The 14,152-nt window shown below is 44.5% G+C and overlaps 1 protein-coding gene across 1 annotated transcript in view; it reads right to left on the bottom strand.

Moving 5' to 3' along the window:
• Window positions 1-3,656: 3,656 nt before the first annotated feature.
• Window positions 3,657-14,152, bottom strand: part of ENPEP (glutamyl aminopeptidase) — a 57,134-nt gene continuing 46,638 nt past the window's right edge. Inside the window, exons 17-20 of the mRNA XM_075565064.1 lie at window positions 12,442-12,612; window positions 10,834-10,977; window positions 9,976-10,057; window positions 3,657-8,727 (exon numbers count right to left, since the gene is read on the bottom strand). Of these exons, the coding sequence (XP_075421179.1) occupies window positions 8,584-8,727; window positions 9,976-10,057; window positions 10,834-10,977; window positions 12,442-12,612 (541 nt within the window). The 3' untranslated portion in view covers window positions 3,657-8,583. The remainder of the gene's footprint in view (window positions 8,728-9,975; window positions 10,058-10,833; window positions 10,978-12,441; window positions 12,613-14,152) is intronic.

The following is a 14,152-nucleotide window of genomic DNA, read 5'->3' as shown; positions in this document are numbered from 1 at the left end:
TCCTAAATTTAGCAGTGCCTCTACCTTCTTGAGAGGGTAGGTCACACAGCCAAGGGCCTGGCTATTGGGCCATTTCTGGCCCTCTTCCCCTCAGGGAAGAGAGAGTGTGTACCATACCTCTGCCCCTGCTACAGAGAGCTGGGACTGCTGCGGGTATCCTTAGCCTGTAGTGAAGGTCTAGGGACCATCCTTCAGTGAGTAGCTGACAGTTGCTGCATTGGGCAGAACCCTGTTGTGTACTGTGCTGCACAGAGTGAGAGAATAAACCATTCCTGTTGTTATAATCCCGCCTAGTGTGTGATCTTAATGGGGGGAGAGGTGATAGTTCTAATGTAAGAGATCTTCTCCACCTACCTGGAGCCTACAGCAGATGGAGGCGCTGGACTGCTAGAGAACCATGAGGGTAATGTACCCCAGAAACCTGATCCTGTGTCACCACTAACATCGGTGGACAGCTCAGACCTCCTGTTACCAGCAGGTATCATGCACCACACGACCAGTAATGGCAGAATCTTTCGGAGGGTGGGGAAAGACTGTTACTTTTGGAGGTGCTGCTGAGATACTGCTCAACAAGATAGGTTTTCAGCGACGCAAGTCTGGAAGTAATAAGGTACGCTTCCAGAGCAAGTGCTGAAACTGAAGGCGGGAGGCTAGGTGTAGTGTCCGGGGAACTCCTTTCCCCAATCACAGAACTATGCTTTAGACTGCCCTATCGGGTAAATGGTCTGGAGACACAAGGGCTATTGATGTTCTGAGTCACCCTGAGGTGGGTAGTTGGGATGCCTAAAGGGGGTGCTCTGGTTAACTTAGTCCCAGGGGCCTCTGAAGAGGGTCCGTGATGCTGGCAGACAAGCGGGCGGCATAAGGTACTGCTTGGGTGTGTCTTAGGAGGGGTGCCAGACATACAAGGTGCTTAGACCCCTCTGTTGGAAGAACGCCCAGAGTACTACTAGCCATAGCCAGATCATGGAACACAGAGTGCTTGTAATGGACTGTGATCATGTGAAGTCTATCAAGATGGAGATTTGCTAGCCTGGGGTATAACTTACTCTCGGTAGACCGCAACCATTTGCTGTACAGATCCAAAAGGAAGGGATTCCTGCCAGAATCGCGACTCCTGTGGGGTCAGAGAACGGACTGTGCTCAAAATGGAGTTTCTCTTGTAGGGAATGCACCATGTGAGTCACACCATCTAAAATGGCGGTTCTCACCAAGAATGGGAACTGCGTGGGAGGTTTGCAGAAAAGCTGCATGCCTTTTTGCAAAGTACTGCAAGGGTCTGGCGCGAAAGCCAGGACCCCACCCACGCCTCATGATTGGCTCAGCGAGGAATCAGAGTCACGCCCCGTCCACGTCATCGGGTGCCCCTTCTCTAATCTCCACCAGAGGGAGGGAGCATGATGACAGCCAATGCCTAAAGACTTTGGAGAACAAGGGAGGTACCGGATGTGGCGAGCCGCACCCTCAGTTGATCGGAGCCTCGTGAGTAAGAGGAGTGAAGCTACCATTTCTCTTGTGCCCGTGTCTATTACGAGTCCTGAACATGTCAAGTGATATGGACTTTACCCACTATCGACTACCAGGAGGGCTCCTGGTGGTAAAAATGAAGGGGGAAAGTTACCTCTGATGCCTATGCCCCAAGTGTGATTTCCTAGGTGGCAAATTGACCTGGGGAGCCAAGTGTGTCCGCTGCGGTGCCCGTTTCCTGAAGCCCGCGCCGCTGCGGCCTACGGAATTCACAGAGAAGGATGCGACCGACCCCAATACCTGAGTGGTCGGCTCCGCTGCTAAGCAAATGTCTACCTTGGATGTCCCGTGTGCCTCAGAAGAAGATCCAGGGGATACGAGTACCCCGATGACCACAGAGCAGGCTGATACGGTTGCAGACCCGGTCCCTGCAGAGGAACCAGAGATGGTCGGTGAATCAGAACCAGCTCACGACCACCCGGGTAAGTTGATAACCTGGGGTGATGCGACACCATTGTTTTCAGAGGCGCATGAGCCACCTGCGTCCTGCGATGACGTCACATGTCCCGCAGAGACTCAGGATACCTCTACGCGTTTCGTGTTTGGCAACACTTTGTCTGACGTGGCTGGAATCCCCACCTTCCCCCTCCCTTCCCTCACTAGCGGGCGTGCAACTCGAGCTCCTCTACCAGCCCAGGTGTTACTAGAGTGGTCATCATCCGCAGCCTCCGACCAGGACCGGTTGTGAGGGAATAATACTAAGCACTGAGGTAATTGTTCACATCTTAGGAAGGGGGGATGTGGGAATGTGCCGTTATTCAAGACAGCCTTATCTATTGAATGTGCTGTAAACAATCTTGTTTTAACCATTGATTACTAAGTAAATATAAAGTTATTTCTATCACATTGATTTTGGTTGTCCTTGCGCCCCTTTCTTTTTTATGGTGTGTGGTTTATGGACCCCCGAGTGAGTGGGAGCAGCAGAAATAACCAACCCTTGGAATATCAGTTAAATCACCATCAGCGCAGCCTCTTTTGTGTATCAGAAAATATTATGAGCCTGAATTGCAGGCTTTTAATGGAAGTAAAAAAGTTGACAGATAATGAAAACACACAAAACTAGTGATATATTTTATGTAGAGTGCACAAATGTCTTGTATTTTGAAATGTTCTTGATTTGGGAGGTTCGTGGCCGCTCTCCTCTTCTGGTTTTTAGCTCCTTTGTCAATTAAGTTAAAAAAAGTGTGTGTTTGCCGAGCACGTGCATTTTAAGTGAAATTTCTTTGTGTTTTGTCACAGAAATTGTATTTGTGATGGTGATGTTTGACTTAGAACGTGTGTGCACGGCACACACCCCGTTTTATCTATTTGCACTTTTACATGTATATTAACTGTGAATTCCCAGTGTGTGTCTCTGTGTGTGTATGTCTCTGTGTGTGTGTGTGTGTGTGTGTGTGTGTGTGTGTGTGTGTGTGTGTGTGTGTGTGTGTGTGTGTGTGTGTGTGTGTGTGTGTGTGTGTGTGTGTGTGTGTGTGTGTGTGTGTGTCTGTATGTGTCTCTCTGTGTGTGTCTCTGTGCATTTGTCTGTGGGTGTGTGTATGTCTCTGTGTGTGTGTGTGTGTGTGTGTGTGTCTGTATGTGTCTCTCTGTGTGTGTCTCTGTGCATTTGTCTGTGGGTGTGTGTGTGTCTCTGTGCGTGTGTGCTACATCTGCGCGTGTCGGATTACTGCTTTAATACAGATTTTATTTGATTAAATATGAGTTTGTTTTATTTCGCTTAATATCTTAGAACAATATAGCAGTTATTATTTTTACTTTAATAGGTGGGAATACCGTATAAAACGGTTGTTGCATGTGCAATCAATTTAGTGAGAGCAAATGTGCTGGAAGACATTTTATGTCTTTGGCAGTATACTATTGGCAGTATACTATACTTTGACTACTATTGTTTGGTATATTTGGCTTGAAAATAAAACTTACCTCATTATCATATTAAAAGCAATATAATGGTTTAGCAACAACAGCCTTTCAATATCACTTTTTTTTATGGAGTTGCACTATGACTTATATTAACCTTTACTAAATGTCGTACAGATCCATACATTGTGTAAATCTCACACTTTGTGTGTGTTTCTTATTCCAGAGAATCTGAATTTGGATGTTGGCTTGTAAATAAAACATTAAGCACATTTGTATATTATGTTAATTTTTTATTTCCGAGTGGATTTTGACTGCCAATCATTCTGGAATGTTAACACTATCTGTATTAATACGTCTTACCTTCATTATCTCATGCACAGAATTTTATGTCAACAGATACCGAAACATTATTAATGTATATTTAAAGATCAATATGAATTATCTTCCACTGCGGGCACCAGATACATTGCTCTACAGCACCGATTATTATAAAGTCAACCAAACAAAGATATGCAGCACCGTAGAGAGTAAAACATCATTATACTTTTGTAAAGCAGCATTGCACAGGACTAGATTTCCTGAACACGTCTGCAGCTGAAGATGTTTTTAAGATTTGTAAGATTCTTTTGCTCTTTATTTTTCTAGGTTTTTTTTCACCAGATTTATTTGGGCATCTAATGAATATGGCAGAAAGTAATAAGTAGTTTAATCAATCTGGCACACAAGAGACTAACACGTTGGTTACAAAGTGTCCTAAAGATACAAGAACTGTTTTTATGGCCTGTTCAACCCGTGACCAGGCCTGTGTTTTAGAGGTCTGATGGTATCTAGACATAAGGCTAACTATTTTTGTAACTGGGGGGATTTAAATATGGCTGTCTTGACACTAGAATAAACGTAAACCTTTTAAATGTACCTAGAAAAGCATTCTTCAGAGTATCTGTGAAATATCAGGGAGGTGTGGGCAGGAGGACAGCCCAAAGGTTTGGGTAAAGTTATTAAATATGAAATCCTGGGCCTGACAGCAATTCAAATAGATATTTGTAACCGTTGCGATTACACAAATCAAATGATAACAAAAACCAAGATTTTCTATGTATAATCTATGATATCTGTTTCAATATGTAAAAATAGAAGTTATGTTTATTAAGTACATAGACGCAACAGTGAAGATAGCGTGTGTCTAAGTATTATAGAAACAAAATTATGAGGTCTTTTATATATTGATGCAAAGTTTAAACGTCAAAGAAAAGTTTTTATTTTTTTTTAGGGGTAAAAATGTCAGCCAGAGCTGATTGATGAAAGGGGACATCTTATGTTGTTCTCAATGAAGGAAATGTAGAATATAAACCCTACAGGTACAATGAGGTAGAATTTAACAAGAGGAGTGTCTGCTGTCAGCAAGATACGTAAATTCTCATTTTCAAATACTGTACATTACCTCTTTGGGAAAAGATCTGATCAATGTTAGGATAAATCTGTTTAATTTCTTTTGATTTTAAGAAACTGTCTGCATTTTATGCTGTATATTTCTTGTAATAATAATAATAATAATAATCTTTTTCCGTAACCTAAGCACTGTACTTTGTGTATATTAAAGCTAAACTTTAATAAGTAATACTTTGGGCTCTGATTGAACTGTTGCACACTTTGTAGAGAATAATTTACATTTTCAGACACATTTTGCTACAACAGATTTTGTGTGTTAAGTGCATAGTTTTCTTAATAAACAGAGACCAACGGCTCAGTACGTAAAAAAATGTTTTCATAATCCCTGGTAGCGGATTAAAGATAGATATTGTGACACCGTGAGGATAGACATTATTCCTTCGAGGGACCTGTGACAAGGTGAAGGTGAGTCAGCACGTGGCATATATGTGACTTACAGAAGCAGTGGCCGTTATTCGAACAAATCACGGAGCCGTTTCCGTGTGCGCTGCTGTACTCCACGCGGCATTAACGCGGCATTAACGCGGCCAATCGCCCCAGGCACACGTGTTTATCGCGGTTACTTTGTTTGAATTTCAGGGATTGTGTGCAATTAAATGCAATGAAATGTACAGTACTGTGCTAGTGTGTCAATTTCAGGTGTTTAAAAACCAGAACACTAAAATGCCATTTTCTGCACTCGTCTGCACTCGTGTCTTAAGGTGGTACGGTTGGAAGAAATCGCGCGCCATCACATGGGTATCCCGAGGTATACAATGCGTGTAGTGTTCGAATAACGGCCACTTTATCTGTACGTCACATATATGCCACGTACTCACAAGTGTACCCTCCATGAGAAATAGTATATTACGATGGATTGAGGGTATACATTAGCCATTTAAGGGATCTTTGCAGACCCTTGTCCCATATGCAAGTCACATGCTCACAGGTGTGCCGTACATGACAGGGCACTTCTGCATTTTAACCAGTTTTATTAATTGCACTATAGCTGACACATAGTGCGCCTACATTTTATCTGCGTAGGCACCGCATACCCGTCACGCCTCCCATGTTGTTGGCTATATTATTGTTTAGTTCCCATTTTCTATTTGGGTGAAAGAAATACAAAATACCCATTACAAAATTGGTGGTGTAGGACCTGCTGATAGGGTCAAGCATGATGTGGTCGCAGACTTGAAATGTTTTGGCCAAAGGATTGAACTGTTGACCCATAGTTATGAGACGAAAAACTGAAAAAACATATAGTGATTAACTAAATAATTTGTCACATTGGATGTAGCAGTGGGGCTGCTTTGTCTACTGTGTAAGTCTGTCTGCCTGGAATAATATTTGTTTCATCATAAACCAAAACTTGTTAAATAACAGAGGATCATATCATCTGGAATAAATTAAGATGTTAGAATATCTTGATATGGGGCTGCAGTAGCAAAAATGCACAGAAACTTGCCCCCGATGAGGGCAAAAATGTAATGGTAACCATGCGGATCTACTTTTAAAACCTTTAGTTTCACAGACACATAATGTACAGTTGTATAATTATATGTCTATGAAACTGATAATGATCTTATGTACATCAGACTGGTCAAATTCACACCTGCACTCTTCAACTGTTATGTCTCACAATGTGAAGTGACTTTAGAGTACCATATAAAATGCAAGTAAGAAAATGATCTCATTGCCACATGTCGTACCTGACGGTTGGATTATCTGTTGCATTTTACTATGTTTGCTGGTTTGAACAATTAAACATGGTCAAAATTATATTAGTAACAATGGTGTTTTGAGCAATGTATGTTCTGCTACGTCAGCCTGTTAATGCTGCAGAGCTTCATGTTGTAAAGAAATGGTGGCAGTTCTCTAGAACACCCCGGTCATGGCCATAGACAGGGGGGGGGGGCAGAAGGGACAGATGTCCCAGGCCCGGTGGCTCGGGGGGGCCTGGCCGGCACTGCAAGTCGGGCTCGACCTCTGGCCAGGCCCGGCTGCTGGTCCTCTTGCGGTTCTCCCTCATCTGCAGGCCTCTATCCCACGCCAAGCTTCCGATGCTGCTGCACGATGGGCCTCTCTGATGTCAGCATGGCAGAAGTAAGGCCGCACTTATAGTGCTCACGACGCAACTCGACAGGTGACCTGGCCATTGATTGGTTCAGAGGCTGTCACATGTGGCGACAGCCTCTGAAAAATCAAATTTTATCGGCTTCCAAATTTTTGGTCACCGCCGTCGCGTCGCGCTTACTATAAGCGCTTGCGACAGCGGCAATGCTTTTGATTTCAGGCGACTATAAGCGCAGCCTAAGCGTGGCCCAGCCTCCGGTGCGCACTGACGTCAGAAGCTCGGTGTGGGACAGAGGGATAGAGACCTGCAGCTGACGCGAGAGGACCGGCAGCCGGGCCTGGCCAGGGGTCAGGCCCAACTTGCAGCGCTGGCCATAGCGACTGAACCTGGCCTGACCATCCACAAGGTAGCCTGTTTTTTTTTATATGTATTTGAGAGGGGGTGGGTCTTTTATATATGTTTTGGGGGTTGGGAGTCTTTTTAAAAAAATATATATTGGGGGTGGGGGTCTTTGTTATACGTATTGGGGGGTGGGGGTCTTTTTAAAAAGCATTGAGGGGGTGGGTGGAGGTCTTTTTAATATGCATTGGTGCCTGGGGGGTGCACTTTTTAGTATGCATTGGGGGCTGGGGTGTATTTTTAGTATGCATTTGGGGCTGGGGTGTATTTTTTATTATGCATTGGGGGCTGGGGGTATATTTTTATTATGTGTAAGGGGTGGGAAATATGTATTTAGGGGGGTGGGGTTTTTTGTATGTATTTTGTGGGGGGGATTGTGTGAGAGTGGGGTAATTGACGGAAGGTGGGGGCGAGTCAGAGGGGAGAGGGAGAGGGAGTGAGGAAAAGAGGGAGTAAGAATGAGTGAGACGCAGGGGAGAGAAATACATGAGAGGTGAGAGGGGGTGAGACAGAGGGGAGATTAATACATGGGAAGAGGGTGGGAAATAGAGGGGGCTCATGAGGGGTGAAATGGGGGGGGGCTCGCAATACCGCCGAGGGAGTGGGGGGGGAGAGGGGCGGACATAACTCTAGTCCTGGGCCCCGGAAAATCTGTCAGCAGCCCTGATGGCAGATCTGTGAGCTTTATGATACAAATTCTCCCAATGCTGCCACTAAGTGATAATGTGCTTGTTACGAGGGACTGGCCAACATGGGAAAGTTTCTTTCAGAGGTTTGAGAGGAAATTGCGCAATATTTCTTTACTTTCCATTGGCTTGTATAGGGTTAAGGGATCTTTTCTCTTAGGTAAAATAAAAACAATAGAAACGTATTAAGCAAATTATTTTCGCTTAATGTTTTTGTAAATTGGGTTAATCGACTAATTGTTTTCTTGGTCGGTAACATGAACTAACGGGCTGCAGGCAGCTTGCCAACTCATATCCTGTATTATAATATGCATTATAACCAACCTCCAGTTTATTTCCACTGCCACTGCTGAGGTGTAACAGTTCTACGTGATAAAAATACTGGCCTTCCTAAAGACAATGTTGTCACTGTAAAAAAATGTTTGTTAAGAATGTCTTTACATTTTTATACATCAAAAATGAACAGATTTTAGAAGAAAACAAACTCGTATTTTTTAGTGTCAAGTATCCTTTTTTTTGGTTCCAAATATTGCGAGTGGTCGATGTGTGTTGAATCTCTTTCTCATTCAATTTCATGTCCTGTCCACACTTGTTTATTTTTTATTATTATAGAGCAGATTCTAGCCAAGATTTGATTCCTTCTTTGTTTGCTTTCACCCACTCAATGTTGTTTTTTATTTGCTCAAGGGCCTGCTTCCTTGGGCTCTCTCCTGCACCAGCATTTGGATATTTCTCAATGAAATTTTCCAGCTAAAAGGAAAAAAAATAAAAATAAAAACCCAGTTGATTTTTCTATTCATTTTGTGGAAGGTCATTTACTGAAAGCGAAAAGGGCGAGAATGTTCCAAATACGCAAGTGAGGGAAAAATATGTTCTAGAGGTGGAAATATTCCCAGTTCTTTTAACCAAGATGATTTTAGTTTTTTTTTTTTTACTGTGATTATATATTTTATATATCTATTAAAAAACAAAAACAATGGTTTCCAATTTTTAGAAATATTGAAGTAAAATATTTTTGGGGGATTTTTCAAAATAGACACAACCTAGAAATTCAACCTACCACAGTGCTAATCACTGCAACATTGGAACGGCTGCAACTAGGGTTGCCAGGTGGCTTCTCCAAAAATACTGGACTCAATGGTGAAAGGTGTGTCAGGTCACTATGTCCAGGGAAGTAATACCGGACACATACATGTCCAGTATTACAGTACCTCTCATTTTTTACTGGACAGAGTATCCAAATACAGGACAGTCCGGTTCAATACTGGACACCTGGCAACCCTAGCTGCAACATTATTTCCTCATGTACGTATGAGAGAGACCCGCATGGAAATTGTATGTGTGAATATTTATTAGCATTTGTTGTGCTAATCAGTTTCTAATTTTGAAAAAGTTATTAATACTATTTAAAATAATGAAATACATGTTACAAATAGGGGAGAATATATTACACAACAGGGGCAGATCGGTATCACAGCGCCAATATATGTTGCTAAGCACTTAGAAGTAGAGCATGGTTATAAACGGATAGGCAACCAGTTTACAAATGTTAGAGTTTTCAGAAATGTTAAATGCGCTCACATAGGTCCAGATGCCCCGAAAACATGGAGCTTACTCAAAACACACAAACATTATACATATATTTGTACCCTGACATGTTTTTGGCTCAAAGTCAGCACTTCAGCAGAAGGTTATCGCAGGTGTACTGCATACCCATTATAAACCTGACTGGTAGCATTAAAATAAAACTATTTCCTAACGCTTATTAAAATACCTTGAATGTCACAAAACAGGATGAACTAAAAAGAGCTGTTTCCTATCTACTGTGTGCGACATAATAGTCAGGGTACTACTGTTCCATTGATGTAGTGTGACCGAGGGAACACTAATTTGTGCTACATCTGTACAGTAAATGATGACACTGATCTGGAAAGGCTAAATGAGGAGAGGATTACAGAATTACATAGTCTAATTAATGTATCAAAATATGACCTTTACCTGCCATAATCTGGACTCAGTATTAAATGATCTTGATATGCCTAATACAACACGACCAAGATTTCTGTCAGTAATAGTATATCTAGAAAGAAAACAAAAATATTTTTAATAGTACTGTACTAGGATATTTAAATACATTCTACATCATGATGAGCCAGTCATTCATTGCTGTCAAGTTACTATTACAGGTCTGCTACTAAATAATATGATGTATCCAGGTGTGGAGAAATATATTATGGGTTCACAAAATGTGGCTACCACTTACACTCTGGGATGTTAAACCCTGGACTGTTGGGACCATCAATCTAAAACTGACTGTACGCCATTCCTAGGCGGTGTTGCTTAAGTTGATTATCTGCAGAGACATCCCTGCCATAAATAGTGTTGAGCGGTTCTCTTTATTACAGGATTGTATTAGGCTGCAAATGGTGCTGATAAAACAGGGAGCTCCAAGTTCAGTAACCAACATACTACATTGTTAATGTGTCTCTAACTTGTTTAGTTATGTGTAACCTGGCTTGTTAGTGGCTCTTGAGAACTGAGCTTAAGGAACAGCACTAAATGATGATCATTACATGAGTGTGCTTGTAGCATTGATGTGCCCTCTCTTGTGTCTTTGGGATATTAGCACTGTTCATAAAACATGTAAAACTCCAGATAGAAGATAGCATAAACTCTGAAATCCTTTATTTTTCTGACCAGCGACAGATGTCAATTTTATTAATACCCACTGTTTATTCATTTAACTGGTGTTTTACTTTGCTGTATAAAATATTAGTGCAATGGTAACCTGTTATTCTTTACATAAAATAATCTTGAAAGATTAAACAAGTAGATAAACCAAATGACAAGACATACCTGCTAACTAAATACTCCCAGTTCAGCCGTACCCAATCCCAAGCCATACTCTTTCCATGTTTGCTGCCTTGAGATATATATTGTAGTATAGTTAGTGCATCTTGACTTCTGATAAGGCTGGTGTTGTAAATGTATTTGAGGTACCTGGTCAAACATAATAAATGCAATATATTATACTGAATGCCTCTTCCAATCCCCCACACACACACATTTTATAACAATGTTTTAGGCATTCACGCACATGTTTTTATAGGTATATATATATATATATATATATATATATATATATATATATGACTGATAACATACAGTACTAACGTGAATAATTAATACCTTAATTTTAATTTAGAACCATAAAGAAAGAGAAACTTTGTGGCATACAGAATAAAAAAAGGGTGTGTGTGGCGAGTACGTGCATTTTAAGTGAAACATCTTTGTCTTTTGTTACTGTTTTGTCACAGAAATTGTATTTGTATTGGTGAAGTTTTTATTTAAAAATCCAAACCAAGTTTGACTTAGAATGCGTGTTTTAGCTATTTGCACTTCTATATTTATAGTAACAGTGAATTCCTTGTGTATGTCAGTCAGTGTGTGTGGCAGTCCGTGTGTGGCAGTCAGTCCGTCTGTGTGTGTCAGTCAGTCAGTCCGTGTGAGTGTCCGTCAGTGTGTGTGTGTGTCAGTCTGTGTGTGTGTGTCAGTGTGTGTGTCAGTGTGTGTGTCAGTCTGTGTGTGTGTGTCAGTGTTTGTGTGTCAGTCAGTGTGTGTGTGTGTCAGTCAGTGTGTGTCAGTCAGTATGTGTGTCTCTGCGTGTGGTGTGTGTCTCTCTATGTGGTGTGTGTGTGTTATTCTCCGTGTCCTGCTGCTGGTGCCTTCTGCCAGCCCCCCCCCCTCTCTCTTCCCGGCAGAGGAGTCTGAGCTGTCGCTGTCTGGGGGGGAGGGGGGGTTCTGGGCAGCAGCAGTGAGCGGGGACGGAGGAGGCCAGAACCGGTGAGGAGAAGGAAAGTGTGTGTGTGTGAGTAAGAGACCAAGACTGCCCACACGGCCTGCTGACACGTGGGGGGGAGGTCCAGGCCCGGGCTCGGGCTGGGACAGAAGTGGCCAGAGCATGAGACACCGGGGGCGTGCTCGGCGGCTCAGTCACAGGGGGCGAGACTCGGCGGCTCAGTCACCGGGGGGCGTGCTCGGCGGCTCAGTCACCGGGGGGCATGCTCGGCGGCTCAGTCACCGGGGGCGTGCTCGGTGGCTCAGTCACCGGGGGGCGTGCTCGGCGGCATAGTCACCGGGGGGCGTGCTCGGCGGCTCAGTTACCGGGGGGCGTGCTCGACGGCTCAGTCACGGGCGGGGGGGGGGGGGGGCGGGGCGTGCTCAGCGGCTCAGTCACGGGGGGTGGTGTGTGTGTGTTCGTTCGTTCCTCCTAACTCCTGCTGGGGAAGCTGTCAAAATTCAGTGGCAGTGAATGTTGCTGACGGCCTCTTCTGCCTGCAGTGATGTCACTTCCGTCACCACTGACTTCCGTTCCCACCAACTCCATTCACTGCCACTGAATTTTGCTCATGTGGTAGGTGCCGCTAAAGAAGTTTCACTTCAAAAACTAAAATTCCACTCCACCTGTCTAAAAGTGGAATGCTGTTCACTGCTGCAAGTCCTTGGAGTAGCTTATCTTTTTCTTGAGCTAATGAAGTATTGAGGTACATGCTAAACATAAAGTCCCATGCTTTCTGATCGCCAGACTGCTTCATTCCATAGCGATATACCAGCTGCCTTAGATTCGCTGGAAGGCTGAAACAAATACATATGTTATATAATTAATAAAAATAATGTGTTCATTCCTCAGCTTCTCCCTTACATGCTCCTCTCCTCACCTGCTTCTCCCTACATGCTCTTCTTTTCAGCTTCTCCCCCTCATGCTCCCCTCCTCGACAGCTTTTCCCCGCATGCTCTTCTCTCCAGCTTGTCCCACTTATGCTCCCCTCCTCATCAGCTTCTGTTCTACATGTTCCCTACATGTTCTACAGCTTCGACATGTTCCCCTCCCATCTCTCTCTTACTCCCCCCTCAACTTTCCTCACACTCCCCCTACCCTTCTCTCTCTCACTCCCCTATCCCTCTTTCTCTCACTCCCCCTCACTCCCATCCACCCCTCTCTATTTCTTACTACCCCACCCCTCTCTCTCACCCCACCCCTCTCCCTCTGTCTCCTCTCTCTCTCTCTCTCTCTCTCTCTCTCTCTCTCTCTCTCTCTCTCTCTCTCTCTCTCTCTCTCTCTCTCTCTCCTTTCCACCCCACTCTCACTCTTACTCCCCCTCTCTCTCTCACCCCTGCCCTCTGTCTCACTCCCCCTCCTCCATCTCTCACTCAACCCTCCATGCTCACGCTCACACTCCCCATACCCCTCTCTCTGACTCCCCCCAATCCTCTCTCACTCCCCCTTCCCCTCTGTCTCACACTCTCGTCCACCCTCTCAATGCCCCCACTCCTATCTGTACCCTCAAACCCCTCTCTCTATGCCCCCACCCCTTTCTCACTCCCATCACCCCTCTCTTTCATTCCCCCACTCTCTCACTCCCTCCCCTCTCCCTCTCACTCCCCCCTCCCCTCTCACTCTCTCACTCCCCTCTCTATCTCTTTCATTCCTGCCCCTCTCTCTCACCCTCTCTGTTTCACTCCTGCCCCCTCTCTCTCACTCCCCCTTTCTCTTACTCCTCCTCTCTCTCCCCCCTCTATCTCACCCCCTCTCTCTCACCCCCTCTCTCTATCTCACTCATCTCTCTCTTTCACTCCCGCCCCTCTCTCTCCCCCTCTCTCTCTTTCACTCCCTCCCCTCTCTTTTCCCCTCTCTATCTCTCACACTCCTCCTCTCTCTCTCTCACACACTGCCCCTCTATCACCGCCTCTCTGCCCCTCTCTCTCTCCCCTCTATCTCTCTCCTCCCCTCTCTCTCTCTCTCTCTCTGACTCTCTCTCACTCTACATCTCTCACTTGTCCTCTTTCACTCTCTCTCTCCCTCCCTCTCTCTCTCTCTTTCTCTCTCCCCTATCTCTCTCACCTCCACCCTCTCTCTTCCTCTCTGTCCATTTTAATACACCCATCCCTCTGTTTGAACCCCTCCTATTCCTCTGTTTTAACAACCATCCTCCCTTTTTGACACCCTCCTCCATTTTAACACCCCCTCTCTGTTTTGTAAGGGATCGGGGGACACGTCCCCCATGGCGTGTCTCCCCCTTACCGGTCCCGAGTGTCGCCGCACTCACTGATCGCCCTGCCCGCCGGGTCCCTACCTCCTCCGGACGGATGCCGCTCTGCTCCCTCTCCTCTGCGG

The sequence above is a fragment of the Ascaphus truei genome, chromosome 1 (genome assembly GCF_040206685.1).
Source record: "Ascaphus truei isolate aAscTru1 chromosome 1, aAscTru1.hap1, whole genome shotgun sequence".
Taxonomy (NCBI): domain Eukaryota; kingdom Metazoa; phylum Chordata; class Amphibia; order Anura; family Ascaphidae; genus Ascaphus; species Ascaphus truei.
Note: the sequence above shows the minus strand (reverse complement) of the source record. Positions and strands in the feature narration are given on the sequence as shown.